Genomic DNA, 15,013 nt, shown 5'->3' on the forward strand with positions numbered 1-15,013 from the left:
TAATATTAATGACCCAGAAATGTAATGAAACATATGTTTTGAAGCTTTACTCTAAAAGCTCTATACATAAGGCTCAAACCTCCGTACCTCTTGACTAACGATTCATCAGTTCTCCACTGTCACGTGTGACGAAGGGATAGTTTATAAATTATAATGACGATTTTATTCTATGAGAGAAGGAGTCTGAGAGAGTGCTGGTGTGCAGCCTTGTGTCAGACAGGCATCCAGACGGTGTTTGGACTGGGCAGCTCCGACTCGATCCTCTGTGGTGCATAACAGTCGTAACTGTCAGGGTGATGGCGTCAAGCTAAATACAGTGCTGGCAACACTGCTTCAACATTTGCAGTACAGGAAGAAAATAAAATCTCTGTATGTGACCACAAGATGTGCTCAGAATGTACACACACACACATTAATAAAAAGAACAGTAATGAAATGAGCTTGAATATACTTCCATATACTTCTGATCATTTACTTTTTCCCCTCTCAGTCAGACAAGAAATAAGCACACTCTACAGTGACACAGATGGTAATAGACTCCGCCTACAAACATCACATTTCCCTTCAAATCATTCAGCATTTCGTGTCCAGTTCTTAGTTGATCCTCAGTAGAATCATGTAGAAACACATCAAGCCCTCTCTTTTCTGCTCATCTGTAATTATGAGCTCTGTGTGTACGCCTGTGAGTTCAAGAGATCGTTACTAAACGTGTGTGTGTGTGTGAAGAGATACAATGAGACAATGCCATCTTTTGTTTTTCTCCTCACTGTAACAAAATGGTCTTTACTAATGAGTTCATTCGTCATTCAATTCATTCACTCCACACACACGCATGCACACACACACGCGCACACACACAGGCCACTAGAGCTTCTATATGAGTGCACGCTTTCAAACTGACAGAAGAAAGAAAGTAAAAATTGTCATGCTGCAGCACATTCATTCTCACTCGGGGACCAATTATAAGGGCAGTGCCAACATTCACACTCTCTCTCTCACACACAGCCAAAAATTGTCCAAAATCAGTTTGAAAAGGTGTGTCTATGATCCTGAGCAATGCAACACCACTGGCTCAGTGCTCTCGGGAATGATGTCAGCTAACCATCACACAATAACACTCTAACAGTGTTTCTTATCTTCATTTATTAGCTCTGTGATACATAAAATTTGTGTGTCCCTGTAGGTCAGTGGTTCTCAACACAGGGGCCGTGGAGAGATCGGAAGGGGGGTGCAAATTTTTTCAAGAAAAACAAAAAAACAGACAGGACATCATTTGTGTACTAGGTGAATTTTATTACTTTTCAAATAGGATGTGCATAAATGAAAAACCCCGCGTTCCCTATCCCTCTGTATTTTCTTTTTGCTGGGGAGAGGCGGAGTTTAGCTGTCTTTTATCTAGCTGTCAGTTCAGACCAGTGTTAACACCTTAGTCCGCTCTAATGATGGGAAGTTCGGATCATTTTACTGACTCGGATCTTTGAATCTCGTTCAGCAAAACGAACAAATCTTTTTTCAAGTCATTTCGTTCATTTCAGTAGAATATAATAAAAATATTACTTGTTAAATGCCCCAACACATATAGTACTTAAACTATAAAATAAACTATAGGCTAATGCAATCATGGCCGAATTATGAGAAACAGAAATGAATAATTAATTTCTAAGCTGGTCTTCAGGTTACGCAGTCTGTTAGTTCACCTCACCTCCAGATCCGAGCCGTTCTTTCTTTTGTCACGTCACATTTGTCACCACGTCTGTTCCCCGGAAACATAAATGATTAGTTCATCTCATGAGTTACAGCACACGCACGGTCAGAAATGAACGAATCACTCTCTGAGACAACTCATTGTTGCCGAGTCATATTAAAGATTCGTTCAAAATGAACGAACCGTTCATGAAAGACACATCACTAGTCAGTGCAGACCAGTGTTGCCAATTTAGGGACTTTTCAGACTCCTTTAAGCGTCATTTTTATCTTGCCACATATTAGGAGAGGCCTTGGGGGGGGGGGGGGGTTGCTTTAGTTACAAAAGGTTGAGCACCTCTGCTGTAGGTAAATACCTTTAGTAACCTAAATCCTTTGACTCTTTTAGTTTAAAGTAAAGAGAGTACTAATGTCAGTGTCAACACACACACATTCACACAGACACATATGCACACACACACGTGCACACACACAAACATATGCACACACACACACATGCACACATGCACACACACACATATGCACACACACACATATGCACACACACACATATGCACACACACACACACACACACACAGAGCGATGACTGTAAGTAGACGGTGGTGTTGTTTGGATGAAGTCATCAGACATATGGAGAATGACACACTTTCTCAGAACTTGCTCTCTCTCTCTCTCCATCTTTCCGACTCTCCATCCCTCAGACACACATCTGCGTAACAGAACCTACCTCTCTGCAAAAGGTCTTTCACACTGAATGAATGTAACCACTGCGAGAATCACCTCATCACCTTGTTCATGTCATTACTGCGTATTAACTCCATAATGAAAAAGGAGATTACACACGGTGGTGTTTATGCAGAATGGGTGATGTGTATGTCTTCAACAGCTGGAAACTTCTAACTATATATACACACACTCACTCAAAACATCCATCGATTTTCTTTAACACTTATCCTACACAGGGTCACGGGGAGCCTGCAGCCTATCCCAGGGAACTCTGGGACACCCTGGATGGGATGCCAACCCATTGCAGGGCACAATCTCACATACAAACACACACACACACATTCACACACTACGGACAGTTTGGATTGGGATAGTTGATCTGATTCACCCATGACCAACATTTTCAGAAATACTACATCCAATTTTAGCATCTCATTCTGCATCCAGTTGGAACCGAACAACACACAGCTGGCTGAGGTTAGCTAGACCAAAAAACAAAGTTGCTAACGCTATTAAACATATGTGGAAAGCTTGCCGGCTATGGCTCAGGTGGTAGAGCAGGTTGTCCACTAATCGTAGGGTTGGCGGTTCGATTCCCGGCCCACGTGACTCCACATACCGAAGTGTACTTGGGCAAGACCCTGAACCCCAAGCTGCTCCCAATGGCAAGTTAGCGCCTTGCATGCCAGCTCTGCTACCATTGTGTGTGTGTGTGTGTGAATGAGAACCAGTGTAAAGCGCTTTGGATAAAAGTGCTATATAAGTGCAGACTAGACCATTTTGCCACTTGTACACTGTCTTATTTATCAATGTCAAATATATATATATATATATATATATATATATATATATATATATATATATATATATATATATATATATATATATATATATATATATTAGTAACATTACATGCTGCAGGAAGCCTGCATGTGGTTGTGTAGTCTTACTTTACCAGACACTCCGATATGGGTTTTCTTTCTTTTTCGACAGTTAGATGTGTAAATTCCCAACATTCGCAAAATGCACGGGGAGTAGGGATTGGTGGAGGGACGGATGGACTCTCACCCCTTTGGCCTGGGTGTACACAGACTGGTGCAAAAGACAAAAAACGTCCAGTGAGGGTCTTGTTGAAGAGAGAGGTCGGAGGAGAATGGTCAGACTGGTTCAAGCTGACAGGATGGCTACGGTAACTCAAATAACCTCTCTTTACAACTGTGCTGAGCAGAAAAGTGCCTCAGAATTGCACAAATGAGCAGATCATAGGCTTTCCTATTAAAGTGTATAATTAACATCCTTTTACATTACTGCATCAGCCACTATGTGCAGAAATAATCACAGCCAGGATTTAGATGATTAGGATTAAGACAGCAGATATCCATTATCATTTTGTGTAGCAAAGTGCCGGCATTTTATCCCCTCATGCTGTGCTCTCAGTGGCTGCTGACTATAACAGGGCTGTAGTGCTGGCCCAGCGCTCTCTCTCACAGAGGAGCGCAACAACACTGCATTATCTGCTAGTCCCCTGACAGCAACCTGCTCAGCATGACCAGAATTAGTATGACTGTGAAAAGAATAACTGTGTTAACCAGGGAGATTACACATAGCTACACCAGGCAACATGCACAGTCTCCATGGCAACATAGCTATACATTCCTCAGGAGTGAAACATCAGGACCACTAAACCTCAGAGAAAGTTGTCAAAGAAGAAGAAGAAATAAAGAAAGAAAGAAAGAAAGAAAAGTATAACATCATGACCCTCAAAGAAAGTGACAGAAAGACAGACTGAAGGAAAAAAAGTAAGACAGATAGACAGAAAGAAAAAAGAAAGTGTAGTATTGTGACCCTCAAAGAAAGTACTATAAAAAGATGAATCAGATGTGTGTTTGTGTTTGTGTGTGTGTGTGTGTGTGTGTGTGTGTGTGTGTGTATGAGAGAGAGAAAGTTCATATTTGGTGCTTTAATAAACAGAATCTTGATCTAGTCTGTCTAACAGTCAGGTACTGATTAAGCTGCTTGTCAGTGTCTACTACTCTCTCCTCTCTCTCACTCCCTCTCTCTCCTCCCCTCCCGTCTGTCTTTCCGTGGTGAGTTGGAACTCAGCTCAGAGGAGGAGGCTTTCAGAGAACATTCAGATTTCAACACTGATCCCTTCCCCCATTTCTCCCTCTTTTGGACATTGATCCAGATGCTGCTGGAGATCTCCCAAACAGGAAGCAGAACACAACGGGCTCTGTGTGTGTGTGTGTGTGTGTGTATGTGTGTGTGTGTACATTATACATGTTAGTAAAAGTGTCATTGTGTGTATTACAGCATGCTTCCGCAACACCATGTTAACCCATTGTTCTTAATTCCTTGGCTGTAATGGAGTGTGGGAGTGTGAGAACATGTGTGTGTGTGTGTGTGTGTGTGTGTGTGTGTGTGTGTGTGTGTGTGTTGTGGTATGTGTGTGACCTCTTGCTGTCATGTCTTACTGTATACATGTGTGTACGAGTCACTGACTGATATGCATTTAGCTGTAATTTTTAAATACTGATGGAAATAGACACCTTTAGTGTTTGTAAACAACAACCTGGTTGCAAAAAGACGTGAGTCGCTTAGCAACCTGATGCTACTTGGTTCTAATCTGACTGACAAACCTGTCATTTAGGAATCGGACTGATGTTAGATAAAATGGTGTATGAGTGTTATAAATGACAAGGAATGCTATTCAAATGGTGTAGAAAATTCTTATGGCTTGGAGTCCTGTCAACAGCTAAATGATGCTAAGCAGTGGCCTAGCCTGCTACATATTCTGTACATGCAGTTCCCTCCACTAATATTGACATCCTTGGTAAATATGAGCAAAGAAAGCTGTGAAAAATTGTCTTTACTGTTTAACCTTTTGATGTTTTGTTAAAAAAAAAATCACAAAAATACTCTGCGCTCATGGATAAAAAAACAATTGCAAACAAAACATAAGTTTATCCAAAAAAATCTTTGTTAAATATTGGTGTGCAACAATTATTGGCACCCCTATGAATTCATATGAAAAAAATAATTTTTGAAGTATATTCCCATTAATATTTGACATTTTTAATACACCTGGGTGACTAGGAACAGGAAATTGTTCAACCATGACTTCCTGTTTCACAGGGGTATAAATATGAGGTAACACATAGGCCAAATTCCCTTAGTCATTCATAACAATGGGTAAGACCAAGGATCACAGCTGGAGAATTGTAGAAGTTAGTTGTGTCTTGGGGTCAGATAGTCTCCAAAACTACAATCCGAAGTCACCGACATCACCACAAGTTGTTTGGAAGGGTTTCAAGAAAAAAGCCTCTTGTCTCATCCAAAAACAAACTCAAGCATCTTCAGTTTGTCAGACACTACTGGAACTTCAAATGGTATCGGGATTCTGTGGTCAGATGAAACCAAAATAGAGCTTTATGGCAATAAACACCAGAGGTGTTGTTATATATATATATATATATATATATATATATATATATATATATATATATATATATATATATATATATATATATATATATATATATATATATACATCCCAGTCCCCTGACCTGAACCCCATAGAAAACCTGTGGGGTGAACTGAAGAGGAGAGTCCACCAGTGTGGACCTCGAAATTAGAAGGATCTGGAGAGATTCTGTATGGAGTAATGGTCTCAGACCCCTTGCCATGTATTCTCCAACCTCATCAGGCATTACAGGAGAGGACTCAGAGCTGTTATCTTGGAAAAGGGAGGTAGCACAAAGTATTGACTAAAAGGGTGCCAATAATTGTTGTACACCTATATTTAACAAAGATATATTTTTTGATAAACCTGTGTTTTGTTTGCAATTGTTTGATCTCCATGAGAGCAGAGTATTTTTGTGATTTTTTAGAACAAAAGATCAAAAGGTTAAACAATAAAGACAATTTTTCACAGCCTTCTTTGCTCATATTTAACAAAGGTGCCAATATTAGTGGAGAGCGCTGTATTAGTTAGGAAGTTGTAACTACAACGTCAGGTGTGTTCAAGTCACTTTGGTCAGGGCAAGATGGTGGTGTACCTTCCCTTAATTAACTACAAAAAAATGCAGCAAGGTTTTTTAATTCAACTTCTAGAAAATAAAGAACAAACAATCCAGATAAATAAAAAAGCCTGCTGCACATAGCAAACTCCTAATAACTTTAATCAGCTTCTGAGACAAATAAACATACAATTTCAACAAATTTACCTTCAGCTACAGATGTTTCATCCATTGATTCCATCATGTTTTTGTACTGACATGCCCCCAACTCGGAAACTCAGGGCTCAAAGAAAATCCTGAGTTTCCCCACATCAACGACTTTGTGGTGCCGTTCATGTGCCTTCAACTCGTAAATACGATCTGTCCGACATGACTTTACATTACGTTACATTAAAGCAATATAAGTTAGTTAACTAGCAAGCTAAGTCTATTAAATTCATAGCTAGTTCAACTGTATGATGGTTAGCTACTTAGCTGTGGTAAAAATCTCATTGGATCAATTATCTCTCCTAATTGCCTGTAACCACAATCGTCATGAACGGTGTCTGATTTGATAGTATGCTTTTTTTTAAAAAAAAAACGTGTTTATGAACACCCCGCAACATTTTATAAAATAAATTCTGTCTTCGCTGTTCAAATAATTCAGTATAATTCACTCTCGTTATATTTCTGCAATCAGGAGGCGTCAGAGTGACATGTTTCACTCAGGGCTCTGTATGTTCTTATCTTTGCAGCCATGTCTTCTCTGACATTCTTACAGAACATTTCTTTATACAAAAGTTGAACACAAAAGTTACACAGAACATTTAACACAAAAAGTTAAGTGCAGTTTTAAAGACGTGTTACTCACCAGCACAACGTACACGCGCTGAAAGAGTCTTCTGTTCACTCCAAGTCCTACCATAAACCGCTAGAGCTACTCTCTCCCTCTCTCTCTCTGTCTCTCTCCCTCTCCCTCCTGCCTTTCCTCTCTTCAAAGCTCCCTCCTCTCTTCGTCTGTCTGTCTCCATCCATTGCTTCCTCCCTCTCTCTCCCCCTCCCTGTCTTTCTTGCTTTTCTCTCTCTTTAGTAGAAAGAACAATGCATGGCAGCTGGAGCGACTTGGAGCCCAAGAGACCGTATACATAAATCAGAACACGCACACACACACACATTTCCATGGGGTCAGTGTTGATTGTGTTATTGTATGACAACACAATCAACACACACACACACAGAGAGAGAGAGAGAGAGAGAGAGAGAGAGAGAGAGAGAGAGAGAAAAAAAATTAGTCCAAAATCAGTTTCAAAAGGTGTGTCTATGATCCTGAGCACAGCTGTGGTCCCTGAGGTAAGTGCATGGGAGCACAGCGTCCTGTAAACTGATTGGCTCCTGTGAGATGATTGGCATTTCCTGTTAGTGCTTACTCTTGCCAGCATCCTCCCACAGCCTTGTGGCCTACACACACACACACACACACACACACACACACACACACACACACACATACACACACACACACACACATACACACACACACTTCATTTCTAAGATGGGTACTGATTCATAAATGACCGACATATAACATGCAAGGGGAAAGCAGGAGAAACGGCAGAGAGGAGGAGGAGAAACATGATCCAGGAAAACCAACAATTACCACTGAGTCACACTGTGGGGTTTCTTAAAATATAAAGATGACAAGATGGAAGGGAAGAGAGAGAGAGAGAGAGAGAGAGAGAGAGAGAGAGAGAGAGAGAGAGAGAGGAAAAAATGAGAGAAAGACAGAAAGAGAAGGAAACAGAGACAAGAGACAGAAAGAAAGAAAAAAGAAAGAAGACAGACATACAGAAATAAAGAAGACAGAAAGGAAGAAGGAAAGAAGACAGAAAGAATGAAAGAAGACAGAAAGATAGACAGACAGGAAGACATACAGAAAGAAGACAGAAAGACAGAAAGAAAGAAGACAGACAGAAAGACAGAAGAGAGACAGAAAGAAAGAGGACAGACAGAAAGAAAGAAAGAAGTCAGACAGACAGGCAGACAGAAGACAGACAGACAGACAGAAAGAAAGAAGACAGAAATAAGACAGACACAAGGAAAGAACACAGACAGAACGAAAAAAGAAAGAAGACAGACAGAAATAGAGAAAGAAAGAATACAGAAAGACAGAAAGATTGAAAGAATGAAGACAGACAGAAAGATAGAAAGAAGACAGAAAGACAGAAGACAGACAGAAAGACAGAAGACAGACAGAAAGAAAGAAGACAGACAGAAAGAAAGAAGACAGAAACAAAGAAAAGAAGAAGAGAGACAGACAGAAAGAGAGAAAGAAAGAAGACAGACAGGCTTAGAACAGATCCATTAAAGCGGTTGCCAGTTTCTTGTTGGTTCAGAGTGAAAGCTCACTCACTTCTGTTGGAGCTGAAAGCATTCAGTACCCACAATGCACCATTGAGGGTCCACAGGCTGAAGCACTTCCTGTATCAATGAAGACCACAGTAGTTCACTTCATCGTGTACATCAACAACATCATCATCATCATCATGTAGGAAATTCTGCCATAAACACACACACACACGTGATGTTTCAAAAGGTCTCAGTGTGTGTCCCAGCTCAGCTGGAAATATGTGCACCCCTCTGATGGCTTTAAGAACACACACCCTCTGGAGAACTGCTGGAAAAAGTGAGTGTGTGTATGATTCTGCATGTGTGTGTGTGTGTGTGTATATGTGTGTGTATGATTCTTTGTGTGTGTGTGTGTGTGTGTGTGTGTGTGTATATGTGTGTGTGTGGAGAGAGTGATTTCCCTCAGGCTGAGTTTGGGATGAGACAGTGTCCTACGCAGCCAACCAACATCTCAACACACTTCACACTGACTAGCAAACTGTATCTCACACACACACACACACACACACACACACACACACACACACGCAAAGAACCATACATACACACACACACACACACACACACACACAAAGAATCATACACACACACACACACACAAAGAACCATACATACACACACACACACACACACACACACACAAAGAATCATACACACACACACACACACACACACACACACACACACACACAGGGTAAAGACTAGTCAGCTCCTTAAAATGTTTAGTTTGAGGAAGAGCATGCAGCTGTGACTGCAGCCTCATGAACATTACAATAACAAAATAACTTAGCCATATACATCATTGACACACATACAGATAAATATTTGTATTATGCTGGACTTAAATAAAAAAATTACGTCAATATTTACACAGGGAATGTCATGAATATTTACAGATGTGTTACACACCAGTTTAAGTAAATTTTTTGAGCAGACAATTGAGATTATGCAAATAATTTAGTTCACGCCTCTTTTTCTTGTGTAAAAAATGGTTTTCCAGTACTGTCTAGATCACCGTTTTTAAAGCACTTAACACAATTAGGGACAGAAAATGTGGAATGAAGACGTATATTCATATGCATAGTCAAGTGCACAGAGTGCGCAGGGAGGATTTAATATTGTGCCATGTTTTACTAGCCTCAGATTCCTGCTCTTAGTTCACAGGAGTGGAATCCAATGTGGTCTTCTGCTGTTGTAGCCCATCCACCTCAAGGGTTGGCATTTTGTGTATGCTGAGATGCTTTTCTGCTCACCATGGCTGTAAAGAGTGCATATTTGAGTTACTATTACTAGACTTCCTGTCAGCTCAAACCAGTCTGGTCATTCTCCTCTGACCTTTCTAATCAACAAGGTGTTTCTGACTGCTGCTGCTCAATAGATGTTTTTTGTTTTTCACAGCATTCTGTTGAGATTGGTGTGTGTGAAAATCACAAGAGCTCAGCAGTTTCTGAAATACTCAAACCAGCCTGTCTGGCACAGACAATACATACTATACTATTTATAGTTGCTTTCATTAAGAATCTATTCTAAAAATGAACAAATATGCCAGGACGTCCACTGGTTAAACTGGGATTGTCCTGGCCATGTGTCCGTGTTCATGGCTGTGTTCAAAATTCCAAAATATATTTCCACATATATAATATATCAAAATTCAATCCATTAACATTCCATGCTTTGCAAAAGTATTTGACACTTTCTGATTACTGATTATTCCAGTCAGTAATTTTTTTATTGCAAGGCAATATGCTCGTTAAGTCAAGTTTCATTATTTGTCAGCAGATCTTTAAAAAGAAAAAAAAAAAAAAACAGAGAAATGCCTGCATTATGTTTGTGCCACATATAACGCTTTGCAACTTGTCTTGAATAAATATCTCGATCTTGGTCTCATCACAGCAAAAAAACAACAACAACAACAACAACAACACATTCACTGGGTCACTCTCGTGCTTCCATGTGGTTCTTCTTGAGCAACGGTTTCTTTCTGGCTATCCTCTCATACAGACCTCAATTATGCAGATCTGTTGAAATGGTTGTTTGGTGCACCTTCACTCCACTCTCAGCTACTGTACTGTGAAACTCCTTCAGAGTGACTGTTGGCCTCACTGGAGCTTCCCTTGCCAGGCTATGTCTTGTTTATGTGCTGCGTTTTGATGGACAGCTTTGTCTAGGTAGTGCTTGGGTGGTGTGTTGCAGCTTCCACTTCCTCATTATTGAACTTCTTTGTTGGTCCCCACTCCTGGGGAGGGTAACAATGGTCTTTAATTTCCTCCATTTGTACACAATCTGTCTGACTGTGGATTGGTGTCCAAACTATTTAAATGTGGGTTTGTAACCTTTTCCAGTCTGATGAGCATCAACAACTCTTTTTCTGAGGTCCTCAGAAATCTCCTAGGTTCATGCCATGATACATTTCCACAAACGTGTTGTGAAGATTAGACATTGATAGATCCCTGTTCTGTAAATAAAACAGGGTTATCACTCACACCTGATCGTCAACCGATTGATTGAAAACACATGACTCTAATTTCACCTTTAAATGAACTGCTAATCCTAGACGTTCACATACTTTTGCTTCTCACAATTATGTAATATTGGATCATTTTCCTCAGAAAATAAATGGCAAGTACAATATTTTGTCTTTATTTTTGTTAAATTGGTTTCTCTTTGTCTACTTTTAGGACTTGTGTGAAAATCTGATGATATTTTAGGTCATATTTATGCAGAAACATAGACAATTCTACAGGGTTCACAACCTGTACACAAATACATGGTTTAAGGAACATGACTCAGCTATATATTTCTACAAGACCAGATGAATTTTCTAAATTATCCACATATCATAACTGAATGTGTTAAAGACATTAAATACTGGATGACAGGTAATGTTCTTTTACTAAATTCTGCTAAAAATAGATATACTGCTAATTGGAGCAAAAATCTGTACACAAAAGCTCCTAGAATACAATCTACATTTAGAAGGATGTACGGTTACTTCATCCACTTCAGTTAAAGACCTGGATGTTGTATTAGAGAGCAACCGGTCATATGAAAATCATATTTACCAGGTAACAAAAACAGCCTTCTTCCACCGTAGAAATATTGCCAAGCTATGTAACATGTTATCTGTTTCTGATGCAGAAAAACTAGTTCATGCATTCATGACCTCAAGACTAGATTATTGTAATGCACTGCTAGGTGGTGGTTTTGCATCCTCAAGAAAAAAGCTACAGTTAGTCCAAAATGCAGCTGATAGAATTCTTACCAGATCACGAAAATATGAACAGATTACCCAAATTTGATCATCTCTACACTGGTTACCTGTTGATTATAAAATACTGCTACTCACCTATAAAGCCCTAAACGGCCAAGCTCCTTTGAATCTTTGATCACTCTATAATCTTTCACACTCTTTAAGGTCGCAAAACTCTGGACTTTTGAAAATACAGAGGATATCAAAGTCTACTAAAGAAATTAGAGCTTTTTCACATTTAGCTCCTAAACTCTGGAATAGCCTTCCTGATAATGTTCATGGTTCAGACACACTTTCTCAGTTTAAATCAATATTAAAAACACATTACTTTATCCTAGCATTCACATAATGCATCTCATAAACTGGTACTCCTGTCAGCTATGATAAAACGATAACAAATGAACATGGTCATCTCTGCCTGAAATTCAATGAACTGCAGATGAAATTCAATGAAATTCACTGGGAATTTATTGAATGTATCAGCTCCAGCTCAGAACCAGCCTCTACAAAGATTCCAGTTGACACCAACACCTGCGAGGATTGGATGATACCAATGTCTAATCATCACACTCACAAGCTCTACACGTGTTGCTCCTGGGGTAGCAGTGGGCCAGACCCGTTCTGCTCTCCAGGCCAGCCTGGACCGTCCTGGTGCCCTGCTTCTGGAGTTCTCGTTGCTCGGAGGCCAGTCACTGTTGCTGAGGATGGCCCCATATGTTCGTCCTGGGGACACTTAGAAGCCGCGGAGATGGCATTGGACTACAATTGATGTGGACAGTTTTGGTGAGATGTCTAAGGACTGCGGTTGCGGTGACAGTTTTGGATTACATTTGCACATACAGACTTTGGTCAGTTCATTATTTCAGCGGAATAGACTTGTTGAGACTGTGGTGAATCTCCTGATTACTCAGTTGCATTCTTTGTTTTATCATATTGCACACAGTTATGGAAGAGATTTATTTATAATTACACAATTTGTTGTCACCCAGATGAGTCTGGTTCCTCTCAAGGTTTCTTCCTCATATCATCTGAGGGAGTTTTTCCTCACCACCGTTGCCTCTGGATTGCTCATTATGGACAAATTCATCCATTTAAAATTTAGATCTGAAATTTATATACTTCTGTAAAGCTGATTTGTGACAATGTCCAATGTGAAAAGCGCTATACAAATAAAACTAAATTGAACTGAAATGAATGACAAAGAGCTCAGGGTGTTGACTTGGCCTCCAAATTCCCCAGACCTCAATCCAATCGAGCATCTGTGGGACGTGCTGGACAAACAAGTCAGATCCATGGAGGCCCCACATCGCAACTTACAAGACTTAAAAGATCTGCTGATAACGTCTTGGTGCCAGATACAACAGCACACCTTAAGAGATCTTGTGGAGTCCATGCATATATATATATATATATATTTATATATATATATATATATATATATATATATATATATATATATATATTAATATATATATTTATATATATATATATAGAGAGAGAGAGAGAGAGAGAGAGATAGATAGATAGATAGATAGATAGTGAATCCATCAAACCATACTCACTCATGCGCACCATGTTTTTGTTCCCCGAGGCCTCCGTGCTGCTCAGCAGCTTGCTGTTTCAGCACTCAGTATTTTAATCTGTCATCTCTCATGCATGAAACATGGCTGAGAAAAACAAGTCGGGCTAATTAAACTCACAAACACTTACAGACACACAATCCCTCACACACACACACACACACACACACACACACACACACACACACACTCAATAGACAGAGACAGAGAGACAGACTGGCTTTAAGGTATGTGCAGGAATGGAAATGTGTACTTGTAATTTATCACTTGTTCTTTTTTCACCCCCTGTGACAACAAGCCCCTTTCTCTAATTTAAATAAAAAATATTGTATGTCAGCATTGTACTTATCGCTCTCAGTGACATCTGTTTGAATTGCATTGACTTACTATTCAATGGAAATCAGATTCAGATGGTACACAACACATCAGCAGATATTTCTGTATATGCTATAAATAACATGAAAGATTTCTTTCCTCAAATGAATGCAGGCTTCTGTTACATGCTTGGACAAGTGAAAACCCCAAAGGGGGCACTTGACCTAATCACCAACAGGACATGATTTCTGTTAGCGTTGTTAGATGACACACACACACACAGCAGGGAATGCACATGATTCAATATTAAAAAGCCAAACATGAAAAGGTCCTGGGGCTTCCATACCATCTGCTTATTCAGCTATGTAGACACACACATGAACACATGAACAGAGATGCTAACACATACTCACAAACCAGAAAGCCTTAAAGTGAAATATCTAGTGAAACCCCCCTTTAATTCACTCCTTGTTTCAACAAAAGCTCTCATGAATTTGAAACGAGCTGCCATCGAGGAATTTAGTACGGCTGTCCTGGTTAAAGCAATTTAAATGTAAATGAGTGTGTTTATTTCTCTTTGTGTATGTGTTTTAAAGCACATTCTCTGAATATGCCTGAACCTTTCCATTCTTTAATGAGAAGAGAATATTTGTTTGAGACAGAAGGGATACGGTCCCAGGACACAATCCAAGCCAGACAGAGAGAGAGAGAGAGAGAGAGAGAGAGAGAGAGAGAGAGAGAGAGAGAGCAAGCCAGTAGATGGCAGCAATGTTTTGTGAAAGGGCATATAATGTAAAATACACACACACACACACACACACACACACACACACACACACACACACTTCTCTCCAACAGACCTTCTTCCAAGGCTACTACCTAATCTTCTTTTCCAAGCTTCTTTACTGTTAACCTTTCCGCTCTCTTTTCCCTCCACCTGGACCTGATTCCTCAAAGTCTGATTATCCTCTCTCTCTCTCTCTTTCTCTCTCTCTCTCAGACTAAACATTTATTTGCAGATTTGGCTTCAGAT

The 15,013-nt window shown here is 39.8% G+C and overlaps 1 protein-coding gene across 1 annotated transcript in view; it reads right to left on the minus strand.

The window, feature by feature from the left end:
- sash1a (SAM and SH3 domain containing 1a) overlaps positions 1–7,676 on the minus strand; it is a 90,934-nt gene extending 83,258 nt beyond the window's left edge. Inside the window, exon 1 of the mRNA XM_053646308.1 lies at positions 7,301–7,676. Within this exon, the coding sequence (XP_053502283.1) occupies positions 7,301–7,354 (54 nt within the window). The 5' untranslated portion in view covers positions 7,355–7,676. The remainder of the gene's footprint in view (positions 1–7,300) is intronic.
- Between the last annotated feature and the right edge of the window lie 7,337 nt (positions 7,677–15,013).

The sequence above is a fragment of the Ictalurus furcatus genome, chromosome 2 (genome assembly GCF_023375685.1).
Source record: "Ictalurus furcatus strain D&B chromosome 2, Billie_1.0, whole genome shotgun sequence".
NCBI lineage: Eukaryota > Metazoa > Chordata > Actinopteri > Siluriformes > Ictaluridae > Ictalurus > Ictalurus furcatus.